The sequence below is a fragment of the Narcine bancroftii genome, chromosome 3 (assembly GCF_036971445.1).
Source record: "Narcine bancroftii isolate sNarBan1 chromosome 3, sNarBan1.hap1, whole genome shotgun sequence".
Lineage (NCBI taxonomy): Eukaryota > Metazoa > Chordata > Chondrichthyes > Torpediniformes > Narcinidae > Narcine > Narcine bancroftii.
Window position 1 is genome coordinate 165,136,873 of NC_091471.1, and position 22,555 is coordinate 165,159,427.

At 41.6% G+C, this 22,555-nt stretch overlaps 1 protein-coding gene across 20 annotated transcripts in view; it reads right to left on the reverse strand.

Moving 5' to 3' along the window:
- Positions 1-22,555, reverse strand: part of ccser1 (coiled-coil serine-rich protein 1) — a 1,096,421-nt gene that overhangs the window by 815,693 nt on the left and 258,173 nt on the right. For all 20 annotated transcript variants that reach the window (XR_011353899.1, XR_011353900.1, XM_069925708.1 and 17 more), the window contains one exon: positions 8,192-8,306. Coding sequence is in view for 18 of the 20 variants with exons in the window: in XM_069925708.1 (XP_069781809.1) it covers positions 8,192-8,306 (115 nt within the window). In the remaining 2 variants the exon portion in view is untranslated. The remainder of the gene's footprint in view (positions 1-8,191; positions 8,307-22,555) is intronic.

Here is a 22,555-nt window from a genome sequence, read left to right on the forward strand (position 1 = left end):
CACAAGGCCTTGCACATTTTAACTACTGTGGCACTACATTCTGGATTTCTGTTTTATCGTAACCCTATGTTTTTATTTTTGCCCTGCTTTTGTACTTGCGTATGAGTTGACTTACCTAATACAAAATAAAGCTCTCCACTATATCTCAGCAGAAGCATCAATAAGCAATTCAAGAAGATCACGTGAGCAGATTATATAGAAAATCCATTCAGGCACCCAGCACGACACAATCAAGTTGATTGACTTTCATTTCAGCCATTTTCTTGACAAAAATTAGTTACGAAATGCTAACATACTGTAAGAGCGATAGCTAAATCCTGAGAATGCATACAAACCTCATGTGAGGTAGTTTTCACATTTTACCAATCAACTTTCCTCTGCACCCTTTTAAAGTTGACATGCGTTTAGTTCATTTACTCTGTGCAAAATAGCTGCTAGGTTTTCTCCCCCTGCAAAATAAGCAGCAAATACTCTTTAAAACAATTTGTTAGATGTGGAACAGTTTGGAATGTCTTGGAGACACAAAGAGCTGCCACATAATTACAGGTTTTTCTTTATTAATTGCTGTCCCTCTGAGGATTATAAATTTAACATTTGGCAACCTAATTGCCATTCTGCAATCCTACGCTTGGCTGATGTGGAGTGAGTTATTAATTAGCTTAGGATAAATGGACAAATTCATTACTTTGTGTGTTCAGTTGAGTTCAATTTTATCACATCCTTTCTAATTTCAGGAGGTGGCAGTTAAGCTTCACGTAACTCCACAGCTTGTGAGTGGAATACAATTTAAGTGAGTAATTATCCCTCTGCTGCATTTTGTTTCAAAACCTTGGTTCTGAAAATCCTGAATTTGAGAAAAATAATTCTCAAATATTATTCTACATTGCCATCAATCCAAAAGTTACGGAGAGAAGTAACAAAACTGAATTTCAAATGCACTAAAGTTGTGACCGAATGCAAGTCAATCGACAGGACCTTAAAAGTGGCAGAGAGGATCAATGAGGTCTCCCTCCCATCCATCACCATGATCTACCAGGATCATTGTCTGAAGAGGGCATGCAAAATCATTGAGACACCTACCACCCTGCTCACAGCTACTTCCTTCAGGAAAAAGATACAGGAGTATCAGAGCCATACTAAGAAACTGCTGTTTTCCAAGGACAGTGAGAACACAGAATGGGCCACGATAATGCAGAATGGGCCGCGAGAATGCGGAATGGGCCGCGAGAATGCGGAATGGGCCGCGAGAATGCGGAATGGGCCGCGAGAATGCGGAATGGGCCGCGAGAATGCGGAATGGGCCGCGAGAATGCGGAATGGGCCGCGAGAATGCGGAATGGGCCGCGAGAATGCGGAATGGGCCGTGAGAATGCGGAATGGGCCGCGAGAATGCGGAATGGGCCGCGAGAATGCGGAATGGACCAAAGCAACTGTTCACACTAACCATCTGAGATTCTCATATTTATGAAACAAAATTTATCTATTTATTAATTTATTTGTATGTATGTAAAATACTTGCCCTGCATATGTATTGTTTGTCCGTATGTGTGTTATGTCTGGCTGTGTGTCTGCATGTTTCACACTTAGGATCAAAGAATGCTATTTCTTTGGGTTGCCCTTGTGCAGTCGGTTGATAATGAACTTGAATTGACTTGACTTGGCAGAACTGCATCAAATAGTTATGAGAATCCAGAATAAAAACATAAAAGAATTAAAACATTTAGCAGATAAGGTAGCACCTACATACAACACATATAAGTCCTACAACCCATGATGTCTGTGCTGACCATGAGTCCAATGTAAACTGAATATCTGCCTGTTAGATTCTCTAACTATTCATGTTTGTCTAAGTGATTCTTAAATATCATACTTGCTTCTACCACTTCCCCTCACTGTACACTCCAGGCAGTTAACCTTCTCTGTGTCAAAGATTTGCCTCATAAATCTACTATAAATTTCCCCCCTCTCACCTTAAAGCTAATGTCCCCTGATATTTGACATTTCCAACCTAAGGAGAAAGACTCTTTCTCTGTGACTCGAAAATTTTGTAAATTTCTATCCATGGAACAAAACATTTTCCATTGATCTGCTATGTGTTTTCATGAATTTCTGTTTTTATTTCAGACATCCAACATCTGAAGTGCTTTGTTTTAAATTAAATTGTGAGCTTTTGCTATATCCTGAGAAGATTAAAATCATTTCCAGTCAGTTAAATTAAATTTTATAACAATTTTGAATTGAATTGTTTATAGTGGCATGTACCCACAGTGAAAAATATTGTTTTGCATTGAGTCATAAGTGAAAAAAAGAATATTTTTATTATTTTCCAATACTGCCCATTAACTCTTGGTTTACCATTTCACAACTATTTTTTTAACCCCACGGAAATAAAAAAAACCTGCAGATGCTGAAAATCTGAAATAAGCACTAATATCTGAAAGCAATCGGAATCGATAGAAAGAGAAATAGATTTAACATATCACATCTGGAAACTATTTAACAGAGATTCTCATTCTCATAATAACCTGTTGAATATGATAATGTTATTTTGAGTATTTTCTGTTTAATATTTTTCTCCAGTGACCACCCAACATTCAATCAATGTTTATGGATAGAAATATATATTGTAAAAGTATAAATATTTCCAGTCCTCACTTCAATGTCCTGACTTTTGATTACATTTTAACTGTTTTATCAAGGAACAGAATTCAACCTTTATATATTCTAAATATCACCACTCTGTAATTTTTTTTCCACTTGGTTGCCTGCAGTCTTCAATATGTAATAACATAATAATTAAACAACGAATAAAACTAAATGAGATGCAAGCTTCAGCTAATGGGAATCCAACTTTACAAGGATGGAAAAAAAATTACAAAGGAACTCAATAGATGTTTTCTTTGTGTCCCTTCCAAAGTACTAAGTAAAGAAAGTGATTAAATGGCACAGTAAGAAAAGCATAGCTTTTCAGTAGCTATTTGGTGTTTAACAGATATTCTGTTTCCAGAAAAGTTTCACGAAATTCAAATTATTTCAATTGCTGTAATTATGTTGTAATTGATTGAGTACAGTATTGACAGAAAAGAGCCAGTCCCCACCGCATCCCTACGACAGTACAGGGCCAAACCCCACTGAATCCCTAAGACAGTACAGAACCAGTCCCCAACGCATCCTGATGATAGCACAGGACCAGTTCACACTGCATCCCTACGACAGTACAGAACAAGTCCCCACCGCATCCCTACAACAGCACAGGACCAGTCCCCACTGCATTCCTACGACAGTACAGGGGCAGTCGGTACGGCTTCCCAACAACAGTACAGGGCCAGTTTCCACTATGTCCCTACAATAATACAAGGCCAGTCAGTCCCCAATGCATCCCTACGACAGTACAGGGCCAGACCCCACCGCAACCCTAAGACAGTACAGAACGAGTCCCCAACACATCCCTACGACAGCACAGGACAAGTCCCCAGTGCATTCCTACGACAGTACAGGGGCAGTCGCTATGGCTTCCCTACGACAGTACAGGGCCAGTCCCCACTGTATCCTACGACAGTACAGGGCCAGTCCCCACAGATTCACTACGACAGTACAGGGCCAGTCCCCACTGTATACTAAGACAGTACTGGGCCAATCCCCACAGCTTCCCTATGACAGTACAGGACCAGTCCCCACTGTATCCTACGACAGTACAGGGCCACTCCCCACTGTATCCTACGACAGTACTGGGCCAGTCCCTACAGCTTCCCTATGACAGTACAGGACCAGTCCCCACTGTATCCTACGACAGTACAGGGCCACTCCCCACTGCTCCCCTACGACAGTACAGGGCCAGTCCCCACCGCAACCCTACGACAGAACAGGGCCAGTCCACACTGCTTCCCTACAACAGTACAGGGGCAGTCGCTATGGCTTCCCTACGACAGCACAGGGCCAGTCCCCACAGCATCCCAACAACAGTACAGGGGCAGTCCCCACTGCTTCCCTACGACAGTACAGTGCCAGTATCCACCGCATCCCTACAACAGTACAGGACCAATCTCCACCATGTCCCTACGACAATACAAGGCCAGTCAGTCCCCCACCGCATCCCTACAACAGTACAGGGGCAGACCCCATGGCTTCCCTATGACAGTACAGGACCAGTCCCCACTGCATTCCTACGACAGAATAGGGGCAATCGGTACGGCTTCCCAACAACAGTACAGGGCCAGTTTCCACTATGTCCCTACGATAATACAAGGCCAGTCAGTCCCCACTGCATCCCTACGACAGTACAGGGCCAGACCCCAACCACAACCCTAAGACAGTACAGAACCAGTCCCCACCACATCCCTACGTCAGCACAGGACAAGTCCCCAGTGCATTACTACGACAGTACAGGGGCAGTCGCTATGGCTTCCCTACGACAGTACAGGGCCAGTCCCCACTGTATCCTACGACAGTACAGGGCCAGTCCCCACAGCTTCCCTACGACAGTACAGGGCCAGTCCCCACCGCATCCCTACAACAGAACAGGGCCAGTCCCCACTGTATCCTATGACAGTACAGGGCCAGTCCCCACAGCTTCCCTACGACAGTACAGGGCCAGTCCCCACCGCATCCCTACGACAGCACAGGACAAGTCCCCAGTGCATTCCTACAACAGTACAGGGGCAGTCGCTATGGCTTCCCTACGACAGTACTGGGCCAGTCTCCACGGTATCCTACGACAGCACAGGGCCAGTCCCCACAGCTTCCCTACGACAGTACAGGGCCAGTCCCCACCGCATCCCTACGACAGAACAGGGCCAGTCCCCACTGCTTCCCTACAACAGTACAGGGCCAGTCTCCACCGTGTGCCAACGACAATACAAGGCCAGTCGGTCCCCACCGCATCCCTACAACAGTTCAGGGGCAGTCCCCACTGCTTCCCTACGACAGTACAGGGCCAGTACCCACCGCATCCCTACAACAGTAGAGAGCCAGTCCCCACTGCTTCCCTTCGACAGTACAGGGGCAATCGGTACGGCTTCCCAACAACAGTACAGGGCCAGTTTCCACTATGTCCCTACGATAATACAAGGCCAGTCAGTCCCCACTGCATCCCTACGACAGTACAGGGCCAGACCCCACCACAGCCCTAAGACAGTACAGAACAAGTCCCCACCACATCACTACGACAGCACAGGACAAGTCCCCAGTGCATTCCTACAACAGTACAGGGGCAGTCGCTATGGCTTCCCTACGACAGTACTGGGCCAGTCCCCACGGTATCCTACGACAGCACAGGGCCAGTCCCCACTGCTTCCCTACAACAGTACAGGGCCAGTCTCCACCATGTGCCTACGACAGTACAGAAGCAGTTCCCACTGCATCCGTACGACAGTACAGGGCCAGTCCTCTCTGCTTCCCTACAACAGTACAGGGCCAGTTTCCACTATGTCTTTACAATAATACAAGGTCAGTCAGTCCCCACCACATCCCTACGACAGTACAGGGCCAGACCACACTGCTTCCCCACAACAGTACAGGGCCAGTTTCCACTGCTTCCCTATAACAGTACAGGGCCAGTTTCCACTATGTCCTTACAATAATAGAAGGTCAGTCAGTCCCCACCGCATCCCTACGACAGTACAGGGCCAGTCCACACTGCATCCCTACGACAGTACAAGGCCAGTCCCCACCACATCCCTACAACAGTACAAGGCAAGTCCCCACCACATCCATACAACAGTTCAGGGCCAGTCCCCACCCCATCCCTACAACAGTTCAGGGCCAGTCCCCACCACATCCTTACAACAGTACAGGGCCAGTCCCCACCACATCACTAAGACAGTACAGAACCAGTCCCCACCACATCCCTACGACTATACAGGACCAGTCCCCACCGCATCCCTACTACAGTACAGGGGCAGTCCCCACTACTTCCCTATGACAGTACAGGGCCTGTCCCCACCATACTCCTAAGACAGTACAGAACCAGTCCCTACCGCATCCCTACGACAGTACAGGGCCAGTCCCCACTGTGTCCCTACGACAGTACATTAAACCAATACGTGTTTGAATCCGTGCCAGTTTAAATTAGCTGCGGGGCATTACACAGTCAGCAAGTTTTAAGTGATTTTTGCATTGACTTTTTAATCTTTGCAGATTTGTAATTCTCGGATCCTGAGGTCAGGGAAATGAAATATGCAAATTAGATTCAACACTCCATGTCGACAATGAACCCATTTCAATTTAAGCTCTCAGATCTAGGTGATGTGTCACTCTCAAAAGATGCTGGATGAGTCACAACAAATAGATTTTATTCCGCTCCTGTCAGAATTCATCAAAAAATAAATGAGGACAATTTTGAGATCTGCACTTACCCATCACCCACCAGGGTATCATGGTTGATTGTAGACAGTAATTTGTTTTGAAATAATTTAAAATGTCTGCTTGCTGCATTGCCTCACTCCACAATTAATAATTCTAATACAGACCTGAAAGTTTATTTCCAATCAATCGGAAGTGCTGAAGGACTTAAGGGAAAATATTGTGATTTGGAGGGCCTAGATCATGTAAAGTTTGTCCAAGTTTGCATGGTCAAAAGAACTTGGTCTTTCGCATGGTGAAAGAACTTGGTCCTTTGGGGATTTTACATGAATTAACTTCTGAGTTTCTGTGGGTGGGTGAAGGAATAGTAATAGAATCATATTGTACATCACGAAGAGGCACTTTGATTCCTCATGTACATGCTGATCAAGCCAGTCATATTCATTTTTTTGAATTATTGAAAACACTTTCCAATGATCACACAGTATCTACAACCCAATGCCATTAACAAGGAGGTAAAATGGCGTCAAAATCAGGACTGCCAAGCTGGGCAATAGCTTTTTCCTGCAGGATGTAAGATCGGTGAATGGTATCCTGTAACTGAGTAAATTATTCCAAAATATCTATGTTTTATTTTATGTCTTTGTCTGATTATTCTGATGTGTGGATTGTTTGTGTATTTTGGGTACACCTTGATGCAGATAAACACTGTTTCAAAACACTGTTTCACCTAGTTACAGATTTACTTGAACTTGAACACAACTTGCCTGAATTCAGTCACATCCCTCCAAACCTTTCCTCTTCTAAGAGTTCATTCCACATACCCACTACCCTCTGCATGAAAAAGATGCCCCTCAGGTCCATTTCCCCTTATGTCCTCAAAATCTAGGGAACAGTTAATGACTATTTTTCTAGTAGATGGCTGTCCAAATCTGTGCACAATATTCACCAATATCTGGTACAATTGCATCATGACCTCTCTACTATTGTATTTCCTTTCCCTCACTCACTCACTCTGATACTCCCCTTCCCTCACTTTCTCTGATACTCTCCTCCTTCATACATTCTGATACTCCCTCCTCCCTGTGATAATCCCTCTCATTCACTCAGATACTCCCCCTCCCTTTCCCTCATACACACTCTGATACTCCAACCTTCTTCACTCACATCCCCCTCTCACTCACACACATTTGCCCACCTCCCTCACTTATACACACAATTTCCCTTCTCTCACTCACATTCATTCTCTTTCCCTTCTACCACTAACAGGAGAGTCATGAGTGAGGAGACATCTTCATCTCCAATTCATCATGTCCCCTTAGATTCTATATATTTCAATAAGATCTCCCCTCTCCCACTTTTCTAAGATGCCGAGACTTGATTTCTTGCAGTTTAGAAGAATGGGAGAGGAGTGATTTTATCGAAGATATCTCCTCATAACTTTTTAAGCTATTCATGGTGGGATAACCCTCTCTTTCAGGAATTAGCATAACTGCCTCATTGCTTTTAAAAACTTTTAAAAAATAAAGAATATGGTCCTTGTTATCTTGTGAAGGGAAACACATTGCTCTCATTCCTCCAGGTCAGATCTCCTAATTTTAGACCACAATCACACCTCCTTGCACTCTCCTTTATTCAGAATAACACACCTCAATCCCAGGCAGTTCCTCCTTATAACCATAATTGTCCAAACATCCCCATAAACCTCTCATACATCCTGTCTGTTGCCTTTACATCCTTAAACCATTGAAGCCAGAGTATTTTTAGTATCTCTTCCAACCAGCACGAATTACCACAATGAAATATTTCCTAATTGGGAATTTGCACAAACTCATCAACATTTGGATTGCTAACTCTCATCTACCAGAGGATCAAAGATGACACAACTCACCAACGCGTTTGGTAGCTGTATTCTCACACAGGTGACGATGATCTTCCAAGAACTCCAAGTCCAGCATTAGGTCATCCTCATCCAAGTCACATGATCCCAGTCTGTTTAAAACATCCTGAAGGCAAGGAGGGAAGGAGGAAAATATATACATTAGTAATGTAGGAAAAAGTAAGTTTTTATTGGCAATGAGTGAAAAGATATTAAAAGGTCCAAAAGTCTGGATGAGCATTTTCTTTTATTTACAAATCTACATTGCCCAGATAAAAATTAAGGAGTTCATAACCAACTTAAGAGATGTGGTGCTTCCATTGATCTTGAAAGTCAACACCAAATCTTCCTTGGCACTTTCAAAGAGCTGTTGATTTGTGCATTGTTGGTCCTCCATAATCTATAAATTTTGACCAAGGCAACATGTAAATTATACTAAAATAGAATATATAAGGTATATATTAGGAATAATCCTTCCTTGTTGAGTGGGACATATTTCTTGTTGGGATAATGAAATAATAGGGGAATGTTTGCCTTCAGTTGTTGGCCTGAATCCATGTAAAAACATTGAGTGCCAAACCAAAAGGTTTGAACATGTAAATGTCCTTTAAAAATCACCTCACAACTTTTCACTGTCAATGAAGTTCTCCTCAAATTTAATCACCTTTAGAGTTAGGAAATATGATAGACGATTTCAACATAAGGTCCAGAAAAGAGCACTTGTGTTAATTACAGAATAAAGAGCTTACTTGTGAATGTGATCTTATACATCTACCTACAAGATCTGTCTTAACCTTTGTTTAACATCTGAGAAGTGGCAAACCCATTTCCCCACCATGGAAATGGCTAGTCTTTTACATTTTCTGCTCCTTACGTTGAGTCTTGAACCAGACCAAATATAACTTACAAAGCCATGACAATGTGCAATGGAAATTAATTCACCTGTCACTGAAAACATAAAAACTCCCGATCTCACATTTAATAAAATTGAAATATAATTCCTTTGGATTTGACAAATTATTGAATGAAGATGTGAATAAAAATGAAAAAAAAAACTTGTTTCACTCTGGCGGTTAACAAGAACATCTGCAGGTGCTGGGGTCAAGTGCAGTGCTCAAACGCGCTGGAGAAACTCAGCAAGCCACGCAGTATCCACAGGAAGTCAAAGAAAGTCCGCTCCTGAAGAAGGGCTCAGGCCTGAAGTGTCAACTTATTTTTTCTTTCTTTGGATGTTGCATGACCTGCTGAGTTTCTCCAGCACTTTTACATCTGCAGACCCCTTTATTCCACTGGCATACAGATACATCTAATTTTAGTTTCTTCCTCTCAAACTGTAGGGTGAATTCTATCATATTATGACGACTACCTTCTCCAGGTTCCTTTACCTAAAGAACCCAATCCAGAATTTCCTTTTCCCTCTTCAGCTCAGCCACAAGTTGCTCTAAAAAGTCATCCCACAGGAATTCTACAACTATTTTTTCTTGGAATCTGGCACCAACTTGATTTTCCCAATCAAATTACTTATTAAATTCAGCAATGACAATTGTAATATTGTGCTTTCTGCAAGTGTTTTCATTCTCTCTCTGTAATTAACAAAACTCTGCCGGTTCCTCTTGGCAGTTATGAGAAATATGCTTGTGTAAGAAGTAGGCATCTATGTCTGCTCTCATTAGTTTACAGTTCTACAACAGTACCCAGATGATACAATAGTATGCAGACTATAAAACAGTACACAGCCTCCACAACAGTATACAATATTACAAAAGCAATTCACTAACATGCAGGTAATGCAACATTACATGTACTACATAACATATATGAGCTATGCATTGTTACAAAGACTTCTTCTTTGGCTTGGCTTCGCAGACGAAGATTTATGGAGGGGGTAAATGTCCACGTCAGCTGCAGGCTCGTTTGTGGCTGACAAGTCCGATGCAGGACAGGCAGACACGGTTGCAGCGGTTGCAGGGGAAAATTGGTTGGTTGGGGTTGGGTGTTGGGTTTTTCCTCCTTTGTCTTTTGTCAGTGAGGTGGGCTCTGCGGTCTTCTTCAAAGGAGGTTGCTGCCCGACGAACTATACAACAGTAAATAGATCTACTGACAGAAGTAAATAGACCTACTGACAGAGCACAGATTCCACAATTGTATACAGACTATTCAGCAGTATACAGGTTGTACAAAAATACACAGACTACTTAGCATTACATTCTCTTTGGCTTGGCTTCGCGGACGAAGATTTATGGAGGGGGTAAAAGTCCACTTAGCATTACATAGACTACAAAATATTACACAAACTATACAATGTAACAACAGTAGACCATACTCTCTTCTTTTATTTCTTTGGCTTGGCTTCGCGGACGAAGATTTATGGAGGGGTAAATGTCCACGTCAGCTGCAGGCTCGTTTATGGCTGACAAGTCCGATGCGGGACAGGCAGACACGGTTGCAGCGGTTGCAAGGGAAAATTGGTTGGTTGGGGTTGGGTGTTGGGTTTTTCCTCCTTTGTCTTTTGACAGTGAGGTGGGCTCTGAGGTCTTCTTCAAAGGAGGTGGCTGCCCGCCGAACTGTGAGGCGCGAAGATGCACGGTTTGAGGCGATATCAGCCCACTGGCGATGGTCAATGTGGCAGGCACCAAGAGCTTTCTTTAGGCAGTCCTTGTACACATACTTTACAAATTTTACACAGACAACGTAACAGTGTACAAACTAAACATGACAGTACACAGGCTACACAATAGTATAAAGACAATACAACAGGTCACAGACTCCACAGTAGTTCACAGACTCTACATGACATGAACAACATAACATCAGCAGACAATGCGCAAACCAAGAAGCTTAATCTACCCCATTATTTCACCCAATCAGAGAAATTCCCCTTTTCTATCCCCTCATTTTCTCTGCTGCCTAGACTAACTTATTTCTCTCTTTCTCAGTTCAGATGTATGGACCTGGATCTGAAACATCGACTGCTTCTCTTTCCACAGATACTGCCTGATCTGCTAAGTGTTTGCAGAATGTTCTTCTTTATAACCACATTTCCAGCGTCTGCATTGTTTTTATTTTAATGTGCATCCTTAGAAGCAGTGCCTCAGCACTGAGCAGTGTCAAGACAAGAGAACAAAGAGAATGATTCAAGGATATTGTATGAAATACAATGTCTATTTATGTCACTAACAATCTGTAGAAATTCTTGATCCTTGAGTGGATGAAAATGTATGAGAGATGTCAGGGATGAGTGTTTTGTCACAGGGAGTGGCGGGTGCTTGGAATACACTGTTGGGGTCGTGCTGGAGGCTGGTACAATAGGAATAGGATATGGATATAAAAAAAAAGTATGAGGGACTGAAGCAAGGAAAGGTTAGATTGTTGAAGAATAGACATATAGGTAGGTACCACAATTTCTTTAAATGGCCTTCCCAGCTCACAAGCCTTACCCTGCAAGTACACCAATTAACCTACGAACCCCATATGTTTTGGAGGTTGGAAGGAAACTGGAGCATCCAGGGGAAACCTATGCAGACATGGGAGGAATGCACAAACTCCTTCCAGACAATGCTGGATTTGAACCCAGATCCCTCGCTCAGAGATAGCGCTGCACAAATCATTACTGAAACTGTGCCGCTTTAATTGTGAGCAGAAGGTCCTGTACTCTGCTGTACTGTTCTACCTTCAATGTTGACTGTTCAAAATGGAGGAAGATCCGAAGGCCACAAAGAAAATGGGAGCCCAGTGATACAGCGCAAGGAGAGCAGCGCCTCCTACACATCCCAGCCACCTGCCTGTCGCACACCTTCCACTCTGCCCGTGACTGAGCTTGCATTTCTAACATTGGCCTCATCAGCGAACTCAAACACTCAGGGGGGGAGGGGTGGGGGGAGATAAGAGTGGAATCAAGTCACCCTTGAACCATAGGAAAGACGCAGGACTGGAGTCTGGATCATAAGAATCATAATCCTGCTGGAGAAATTCAATGGGTCAGGCAGCATCTGTGGAGGGAAATGGAGAGTCTACATTTCAGGTCGGGATCCTACATCAAGACCAGAGGAAAACTCTTTGCCACTGGTCATACTGCAGTGACGTACGAAGCCGGAAGAATATGTGCCAGAATCTGGAGCATTTGTTTAAAAATTAAATTTAGGCTTACAGCTTGGAGACAAGGCCCTTTCAGCCCATGAGCCTGTAATGCCCAATTACCCCCAATTGACCAACAACCCCCTGTACATTTTTTTTTGAAAGTGGGAGGAAACCAGAGCACCCTGAGGAAATGCACAGAGACACAGAGAGAACCCTGGTCCCAGTCGCTGGGACTGCTTTAACTGCCACACTAACCATGCCACCCTATTGCTAGATGATCTCTGTAGGTGAGGCAGCAACTGAGGAGAGAAATGGAGCGTCAATGTTTTGAGTCAAATCCCTACATCAAGACAAGATGTCAGCTCCATTTTTCTTCATAGGTGCTGCCTGACCCATTAAGTTCCTCCAGCAATGTGTGTTTTTTTTTTCTCGCTCATGACTCCAAGTGAGTCTTAGAAGGCAGAATATGGCTGCAACTAGCAAATATAGCAGAAGGAAGTTTCTGGATAGACACTTATAAATCTGGGGTTAAAGACCAAACCCATGCCATTCCACCACCCCCACCCCACACCCAAGCTGTCAAACATGTTTCAAAGTAATGTGCAAAATTCTAAATAGTTTGTCAGGTCACCATCAATACAAAACTTCACATCAATTCTGTGTACAATGAGAATATCTATGGAATATTATTGGTATGATTACCAGTTTCTGATAGAAATGGAAATCATATTATGCAGAAAGAAACTTTTAACCAAGTTTAAATGAATTTTTTTTTTTAAGTTTAAAAAAAATCAACCAACAGGAACACTCCACGAATTCCTTTCTGTACAATTAACCCCGCAAGCTGTATTATAAAATATGCATTTTCATATAACTGAAGGAAATTTCCTAATATGTCTTGCCACTGCAGCTTAAGGCTAAAATAAAACCTTGTTACATTAGCTTATGAATCTATCTTTCTAACACAATTACTGTGAAGCATGAGAATTTTAAATTACCTCTGCATCAGCAGTTTGCAATGTAGTATTTCAATTATACGACAATGAAGGTACAATACCCATTTCCATTCAATTAATTTCTGCTTCTCTTAAATGTAATTGCTTACAGCCAATGGATCAGAAAACTAAATGTAGTTTTTCCCTTACCTACACCCAGCATTCTTGCAAAAAAAAAGCATCATTTAATTCCTTGCATTCCCACATCATTCTCTACAAAGATCCAAAGGTACTTTGAGAAAGAGCAAAGAATATTCAACCTGCCTGAAGGATTCTGAAATTGAAAAGTACTTGCCTAAATTAGTTCTCTGACCTGCTGTTGGTGTGCAATCTTCCTCAATAATGATGACACCAAATACCTACTGATAATGGAGCCAAAATTGATGTCTGTTATTTTATCATTTAGTTTTTATATTTTCATCTTAGAACTGATAATCTAGGTAAATACTATATTATTTAGCAATTGAATTCAAGCTTGCAAAAGCACTGTTAAGTTTAACTTGGAGAAAATTGCATGCATGTACAAAGCTCAATTCTGCCATCTAGTGACCAAGCATACAAGCTAAGTACAGAGAACATGGGGGCGGGGGGGGGGAAACTTTCAAGATTCAATTTATTTTCATGTAGTAAAGGCAGTGCAATATTACACAAAATTTGTTTTCATCTGCCTTCTCGCATCCTATTTCTGGTGCATGGTCATCCTTCAGCAAGTCTTGAGCTAGCCTACAGCAGTCCGCAGACCGGTGTGAATTCCTCGACTGCAGTCGCCAGCAGCCCACAGTCTACATGGGTTCTTTGCCTTGAGTCGCCAACAGCCCACTGCCTGTGTATTCTTCAGCCTCAGAGCCCCTAACCAGTCTGCTGCCGTGGTCAATGTCCCGTGGGTCATCTCCTCTGCTTCTTCTCAAATGGGGGGGGGGGGTCCCCTCCTTGTTTCCTGGTGCCCTGTGCCAGTCCTCTGCTTCCACCGAGTCTGTAACCTTTCCTGGCTGCTGCCGATCACATGCGCCACCATCTTGAGTGCAGACCCCGCGGTTGAAGTATTTTTAAATAAAAGCGTCGTCAGTGGCATGGTTGGTGTAGCAATTAGTGCAATCCCTTAACAGTGCCAGTGATCGTGACTGAGGTTTGAATCCCACATTGTAAGTCAATGTCTAAGTTTGTACATTCTCCCCGTGTCTGCAGGGGTTTTCCTCGGGGGCTCTGGTTTCCTCTCACTGTTTGTAAATTGGGCGTAATTGGGCAACATGGACTCATGGGCTGAAATGGCCTGTTACCGTTGTGTATGAATATTTTTTTTTAATTAAAAATTAGGGGGGGGAAAACAGGAAAGGGGAAGGGAAGTGGGAGGGGAAAGGGAGAGCAGGTTAGGAGAAACCATAAAAAACGATGTTAATGTCATCTGGCTGGAGAGTGAGCAGATGGAAAATCTGGTTTTGCTCCTCCAATTTGTGGGTGGTCTTGGTGGGACAGTGCAATAAGGCCATGGATAGATGTGAGTATGGGAGTGTGACACATAACTGAAATGGTTGGCTCCTGGGATGTCTCTGTCACTGGTGGTGACAGAGCAAAGGTGCTCAGAGAAGCAATCTCCAAATCTGCGCTCAGTCTCTACGATGTAGAGAAGGCCACAAAGGGAACACTGGATACAGTAAACCTGTCCTGCGGATACACAAATGAAGTGTTCTTTTGCTTGAAAGACCTGTTTGGGGCCCCAGACTATGGTGAAGGAGGAGGTTTGGGTATAAGTGTGGCACTTCCTGTAGCCACAGGAGAAGGTGCCAGTTTGGGGCAGGGCAGTGGTGTGGGATTGGTGTGGAGGGAGTCACAGAAGTAGAGGTCCCTACAGAAGTCAGAGAGAGGAAAATGTGGCTGGAAGGGGAATCCTTTTGTAAGTTCCATAAATTCCAGAGGATAATGTGTTGGATATGGAGGCTGATGGGGTAGTAGGTGAGGATAAGGGGGATTCTATATGTGTTGACTCTGGTTCGGAGGCGGCTACAGCAGATGGGTAGGAAATGGAGGAGATGTGGGTGAGGGCCGAGTCGACAGAGGTGGAGGGGCAGCCACGGTTTGTGTAAGAAGGCAGACATTTCAGAAGTTCTGGACTGGAAGACCTCATCTTGGGAACAGATGCAGCAGAGATAGAGAAATTGAGAGAAGGGGATAGAATCCTTCCAGGGTAGAGGGTATGAGGAAGTGTAATCAAAGTAGTTGTGGGAGTTGATGGATTTGTAATGTATGTCACTGCAAAGTTTTTCTCCTGAGATGGAGTCAGAGAGATCCATTATGGATGGACCAGGTGAATTCGAGATCGGGGTGGAAGGTGGCTGCTAAATGAATTAAGAGTAAGTGTAAATGTTTTTTTTAATACTTTATATAAAATTTTGAATATATGCATGCAAATGAAAAAAACTCTCCCATCATCCCTCAACACCCACCCTCCTCCCACCCCAAAAACCCCAAAAGAAAGAAAAAAAACCCAGATTTTAACCATCAAACACAATCAACCACCATGGATCAGAGTAAAACCACCACAACGAGCTACAGAGAATTCAACATTTTAAACCCATATAATCCAAATAAGGGCTCCACACATTTGAAAAAAATATATAATTATCACATAAATTATACATTATTTTTTTCCAATGGAATACATAATCTCAATTCTGAATGCCATCTTTGCAATTCCATCTCTGCAATCCCAAACAATCTCATTTTTCCAAGTTATAGCTATACATTTTCTTGCTACAGCCATTGCTAACCTTAAAAATGCAATTTTGTACATAGTCAGCCTCAATTTCAAACTCAACATTTTAACATTACCTAACAAAAAAAAATAATGTTGGACCCATTGGTAATTGAATCTTTAAAACTTTCTCTAAAAATTCCTTAAGACATATCCAAAAAAAATTAACATTATCACATAGCCAAGTGCAAAAAAGAATCTACTTTGTTACAACAAATAAAGCATAAATCTGAAGAAATTAAAGTATATTTCTTTAATTTCTGAGGAGTTAAATACAGCTGATCTATAAAATTATAGTGGACTAATCTATATCTCATATTGACAATTTTAGTCATACTAGCCTTACATATAATTCTCCAATAATCTTGATCAATTATTATTCCCAAATATTTTCCCATTTTAATCTCGATTTATGAATATCTAATTTAAGCATCTTACTTTGTAATAATTTATACATTTAGGAAATAAAAAATGTTGTACCGTCTTCTGTAAACAAAATTTCAAATTTTGATTGTCTTGGTAATCTTAAAGTATGTCCAAAATTGTCCAATAATAAAGCCTTAATTTGATAATAACAAAAAAGAATATTACTTGGAATTTCATATTTTTCTTTCATTCTCTGAAAATAAATAAACTAACCAGCTTCATAACAATCTTGTACAGTTTTAATTCCTTTCTGATTCCATATTTTCAAAAACTGACTATTAAGAGTAAAACGAAAAAGTTTATTCTGATATAAAGGTGTTTTACCTGAAAATTTTCCCAGTGTACCTATCTCATCATTTATCCTGTTCCATAATCCAATTAAATGTCACAAAATAGATGGATTATTATTAACAATTAATAACTTAGTATTCCATTTATAGATAAATTGTGCCATATTTTTCTCAACTAATTTTAATTAACTCAATATTGGCCCATAATAACAGATTATCCAATCAAACATTTTATTAATAAACTTCAGTTGTGCTACTTTATAATAATTTTGAAAATTCAGGAGTTGTAAAACTCCCAATTCATATTTCCAAATTAAATTTTTTAACATATCCTAACTATTTTACCTTTCCACAAAAAAATTCCTAATTATAGAATTCAAATCTTTTTTAAAAAATCTGAGGAACTTTACAAGGAATAGGTTGAAAAAGATACTGAATTCTAGCAAAAAATATTCATCTTAATACAATTAACCCTACCCATTAATGTTATGGGTAAATCTTTCCATCTATTTAATTTTATGAAATAAAGGTAAATAATTTAACTTATATAAATGATCTAAATAATTATCAATGAATTAATTTCATCTGACCATTTAAAATAAACAATTTTCTTACATTGGGTGTAATCACCAACAATTAATGGCATAATCTCACTTTTATCCCAATTATGTAACCTGATATTTGTCCATATTGTTTCAATCTCTCGTATAATGATCTTTATGAATATTGTGATTCTGATAAATAAATCAAAACATCATCAGCTAAACTAATCTTATATTCTTCAAAATTAACTCTAATACGCTTAATATAACCATCCTGTCTTATCAGTTGTGCTAAAGGTTCAATAGCTAATGCAAACAGTGCTGTGGACTAAGGGCATCCTTGTCTAGTAAATCTCTTTAATAAAAATGATGATGATATTTGGCTGTTTGTCACCATTCTTGCAGAAGGGGTTTTATATGAAGATTTAATCCAACTAATAAAGATGGGTTCAAACCTAAATTTTTCCAATACTTTAAATAAGAAACTCCATTCTAACCAATCAAATGCCTTTTTGGCATCTAATGATAAGACCATTGGTAAATTGGATTTCTTCTGAGAAATATGAATCAAACTAATTAATTTTGCAATATTGTCTGCACAATATTGCCTGATCCAAATGAATTAAACTTGGTAAATATTTCACCAATCTATTTTCTACAACCTTAGCTACAATTTTATAATCAACATTTAACAAAGGAATAGATCTATAAGATTCAGTTTTTAAGGGGTCTTTATCTTTCTTGAGAATGACTGTTATAATTGCATTAGAAAAAGAATCTGGTAAAGAATGAATATCCATTGCTTGTTTCAACACATCATTAAATGAGGCATTAATAAATTCTGAATTTTTAAATAATTTTTTGTCTAATTGACAAGACATAGCAGGTGATGTGATACAGGGATTGGTCCTGGGGCCTCCATATTTTACGACTGTATTTACATGAATGACTCTTAATGATGGCATCGAAAGCTTGAACAGTGAATTTGTTGATGCCATAAAGATAGATAGGAAGCAAACAGAAGAGAAAATAGGTTACACAGTGATGTTGATCATTTAACTCACTAAACATGGTTGACATAGCAGTTAGTGCACTATAGCCTGTTAACATGCTGTTTGTCTAAATTTAAATTTAAAATGGAATGTAATTTTTATAGATGCACCTTTGGAAGCATCCTGTCAGGGTGCATCACTGTATGGAGGGGAACTTCCTGCTCAAGACTAAGAAACTGCAGAGAATTGTTAACCTTGCTCAGGTGATCACACATACACTACACTCCTGTTGACTCCATCCATAACTCTTACTGCCTCGGAAAAGCAACCAACATCCCATACCCATCCACATTCTCCTCAACCCCTTCCCATCAGAAAGTAAATTCATGAATATGAGATCATGCACAACTTGATTCATGAACAGTTTTTTTTTCCTGCTGTTGTCAAACTTCTGAAGGAACTCCAAATGGAACAATTCTTTTGGCTTTGCATTGTACCAACTAATTGCTCTCTGAATGTGTACAAACTTTGCACTTTGTAACAACCATTTAAATTTTTGAATGTAAGGCTCCTGTAGAGTGGATGTGACTTCTCCATCTGCAACCTGGTGGGAATGTAGATAGTGAAGAACCATGAGGCCTCTCCATCTAGAACCTGGTCAGAAGTTGCCTCACCTGCCAATCAAGGTTTGACTCCGCCTACCCATTGGTGCACACCTGACCATTGGTCACTTTGATCACCTAATGATTACCTGGGCCCAGCCGACCACATGCAGTAGCTGTTTCTCTTTTGCTCTTTGGTCCTGAGACAAAATCTGCTCCACTCCAGATCATCAACTGTGGATAACGCTGGAGGAGCTATTGGTAAGGTGTGCAGTAGACAGGGATTGGGGCTGTTAGACAGCATCAGCAAGGAACAGTGTGTAGCTTATAGAAATCCTTGGTATTTATAAATCTGTTTGCAGTTGCTAGTATCGGTAGTGTTAAGTCTGATGTGTTTGGGCATTACTGTGCTTGTAAGTCTATACGTAGTTGCAAGTATCGGTTATGTTAAGTTTGATGTGACTTGCTTGTATTGTGTTTATATGAGTGTAAGCAGTTACTGGTATCAATAGTGTTATGTCCGATGTGACTGATAATAATGTGTTTTTGTGATTGAGAGTATTCATGTCTATTATCCCTATTGCAATCCTCTTTCGTGTGTTTTAATAAAGATCCTACCTGTGTTCAGCCTGTGTCCAGACTTGATGCTCTTTGAACCCACCGAGCGTTTCCCTTCCCGCAAAACAGCTCTTTAAATCGCACGTGAATTGAATATGAGTGAACAAAATTATACATTTAACTGCAATTTTTGCTATTCTTTGCATTTTGCTTTTTAACACACCTTTGATAATTCACTACATTCTGTATTTTTGTTTTATTATTGTATGACCTGCTGCACAAGTTGACTTGCCTGGATAGCAACACACACAAATCTTTTAATTGACTTAAGCAATTCAATTAAATCTGACTGAGATGCAAGCAAAATCACGTTCAGAGAAGTGGCTGTGATGGACTTCTTGAAGGAAAAGAGTGACAATACAAGAATGGTTTAGAGTCAGATTTCCTGCTGCTCCAGGGAGCAGAAGACACTGGCACCAATGGTTAGAAAGTCTAATATTAGATACTGAAGCACAATGGATCACATTCAGAGACAAGAGAGATCACTGCTGGAATCTGAGGCCAACCACCCCTTTTATAATAACACATGCAATAATACTACATTGAAAAGCTGTGGCTCAGTGATAAATTGATACATTGGTCTTTGGCAGTCATTTCTCTGTTGAACTAATGAAGATCTCTGTAATGACAAGATCTAGCCATCAACACAGATTAGAATAATTACTGCTTGCATTCCTGCTGAACCACAGCCTTCTGGACCCATTCATCTGTTTAGACTGTGGTTCTGCACGACTAATCTCTGATTAGGGGAAGTCTCGAATGATGGAGGATGGGATCAAGTGCTTGACCAGCAACTGAGATGTCTTGCTGGATATCCAGAAAGCACCTTGGTATGTTCATGTAAAAGTGGAAGAACACCATCGCCATACATGCAGCAACTATCCTGACACAAAAATATTTTGCCCAACGCAAGACAAAGCTTTAAACAAGAAAGTCTGCCGATGCTGCAATTGAGTGCAATACATAAATGTGCTGGGGAAACTCAGCTAGTCAGGCAGCATTTCTAGGAAGTAAAGGGCAAGCAACATTTCGGGCCTGAGCCCTTGTCAGTTTGAAGCAAAAACAGGCAGGCGTCTGAATGAAAGTTTGAGGAAGAGGAAAGGAGAGGAGGGTGGAAGGGACAAGAGGAGAAACACAGCAAAAAGTAAGAAGTTATGGATGCAGGTGAAATGTCAGAAGACAAAAAAAAACGCTGCAGTGGGAAGAGAGTAGGAAGTTGGAGAAAAGGAGTCAGATGGATAGGGAAAGAGAGAGATTGCGGGTGGGGGCTAATTGAAATTGGACGTCAAGGTTAATGTCATCTGATTGGAGTCCTCAGATGGAATTTAGGTGCTGCCTTCCAATTTGCAGGTGGCATCAGTTTGACTGCACATGATGCCATGGACAGACAAATCAGCATGACAATGGTATGAAGAATTGAAATGGCCTCTGAGAGGTCTTGCTGTTGCAACAGACAGAGCAAAGCTGCTCAACAAAAGGCTGTGAGACCAAACTCAGGACTGATTTTCCATTACCATACTTGCTTAGAATCCTCTTTACCTGGATAAATGAGATTAGCTTCAAAGATTGTGTATCATTTGCATTTTTCCTGTTGCAAGATTCACACTTCCCATGTGCCAATAAAGATGTCACAAGGCCATTTCAGACAGCCCAAACGTTGAGATGTAAAGATGGAGAAATTCCACTAAAACGCATAATCATCTACTTTTCAGAATGTGCGGAGGCAGTCTCCAAGCCCCATATTCCAACCCCTCTCTGGAAAGGGATAATCTCTGTAGTGCAGTCCTCCGCCGATCAATCTGAATGTACAGCCATGCTAAGTGGCTGTTTAGGGGTGGGCAACGCATTTTCCACACACATCTCTCCCTCTGTCAGGGGCAGCAGGGCAGTGGGAGCCCTTGGGGCAGAGAGAGCTGGCAGGGTCTGTCGGGGCAGTGGGAGTTGTCTACGGGGGGCCAGCGGGGCAATGGGGACCATCAGGACAGCAGGAGCAGTCAGTAGTGGCTGGCGAGGCAATGGGAGCTGTCAACGGGGGCCGACGGGGCAGCGGGAGCCGTCGGGGACAGCCGGTGCAAGCTGGGGCAGCCACACCAGGTTGCTTTGGCCTTCAGGACCTCTCTCTGCGGCTCAAAATGCGGCAGAGCAATGGCTGCCTTCCCTACCCATAATCCGCCACACAGCTGGAACTGTTCTGGGAACCATTGAGCTGTTCCAGTTGCCTGGAAGATTATGGGTAGGGAAGATGGCCATTGCTCTGCAGCGCTTTTATGACAGGTGGCACTACGGCACCAGTTGCCCCGCCTCCATCGGATCCAGAGAGCACTACGAGGCGCCTCTGGATATGAATAGGCCGCTGGAGCAGCCTTTTAGGGCTGCTGTCTGAAAGATAAGTTCCCATTTTTCCATCCGCTCGGTAGCCGTTCTCAGGGCGGAGGCCCAACATTAAATAGGCAACAGTTTAGGTCTGAAATCTCGGGCTAGTCCTTAAATCCTTTGAACTGACCACCAAGAGTGTGTGTAGTTAACTGCAGTAAATCTTCTCAGGTACTCTCCATTATTCATCATTCAGATAGTGATCTTTACTGACTTTGCTCTCAGCATGCCACCAATATCACAGCTGGAATCATGAATTATCTATAAAGGACCTAAACTGTAAACCACACTGAATGATTTTTGGCTGAACTGTGGATAAGATTGTTTCATGCAATATTTATTTCTATTAATTGGGGCAATGTTCTCATTAATAGGACATTGCCTGTGAATAAGTCTAAAGGGAAAAGAGGTTGGAACCATTTAAATCAGGTCTACGCAGTGTCTTATTTTCTATCTTTTGGTCCACTGCAGTTCATTGTTCTTCAAACAAGAATAATAATAGCATCACAGGTAGATAGGGTCATAAAGAAAGAAAGGCACATTGGCCTTCATACGTAAAAGTATTAAGTACAGGAGTTAGGGTGCGATGTTAAAGTGTATAAGACATTGGAGAGATCAAATTTGGAGTTTTGTGTGCAGTTTGGTCACTTATCCAAAGGAAAAGATATCGGCATAGTTGCATCATTGTGTGGAAAGGTGGCTGCAAAGCATT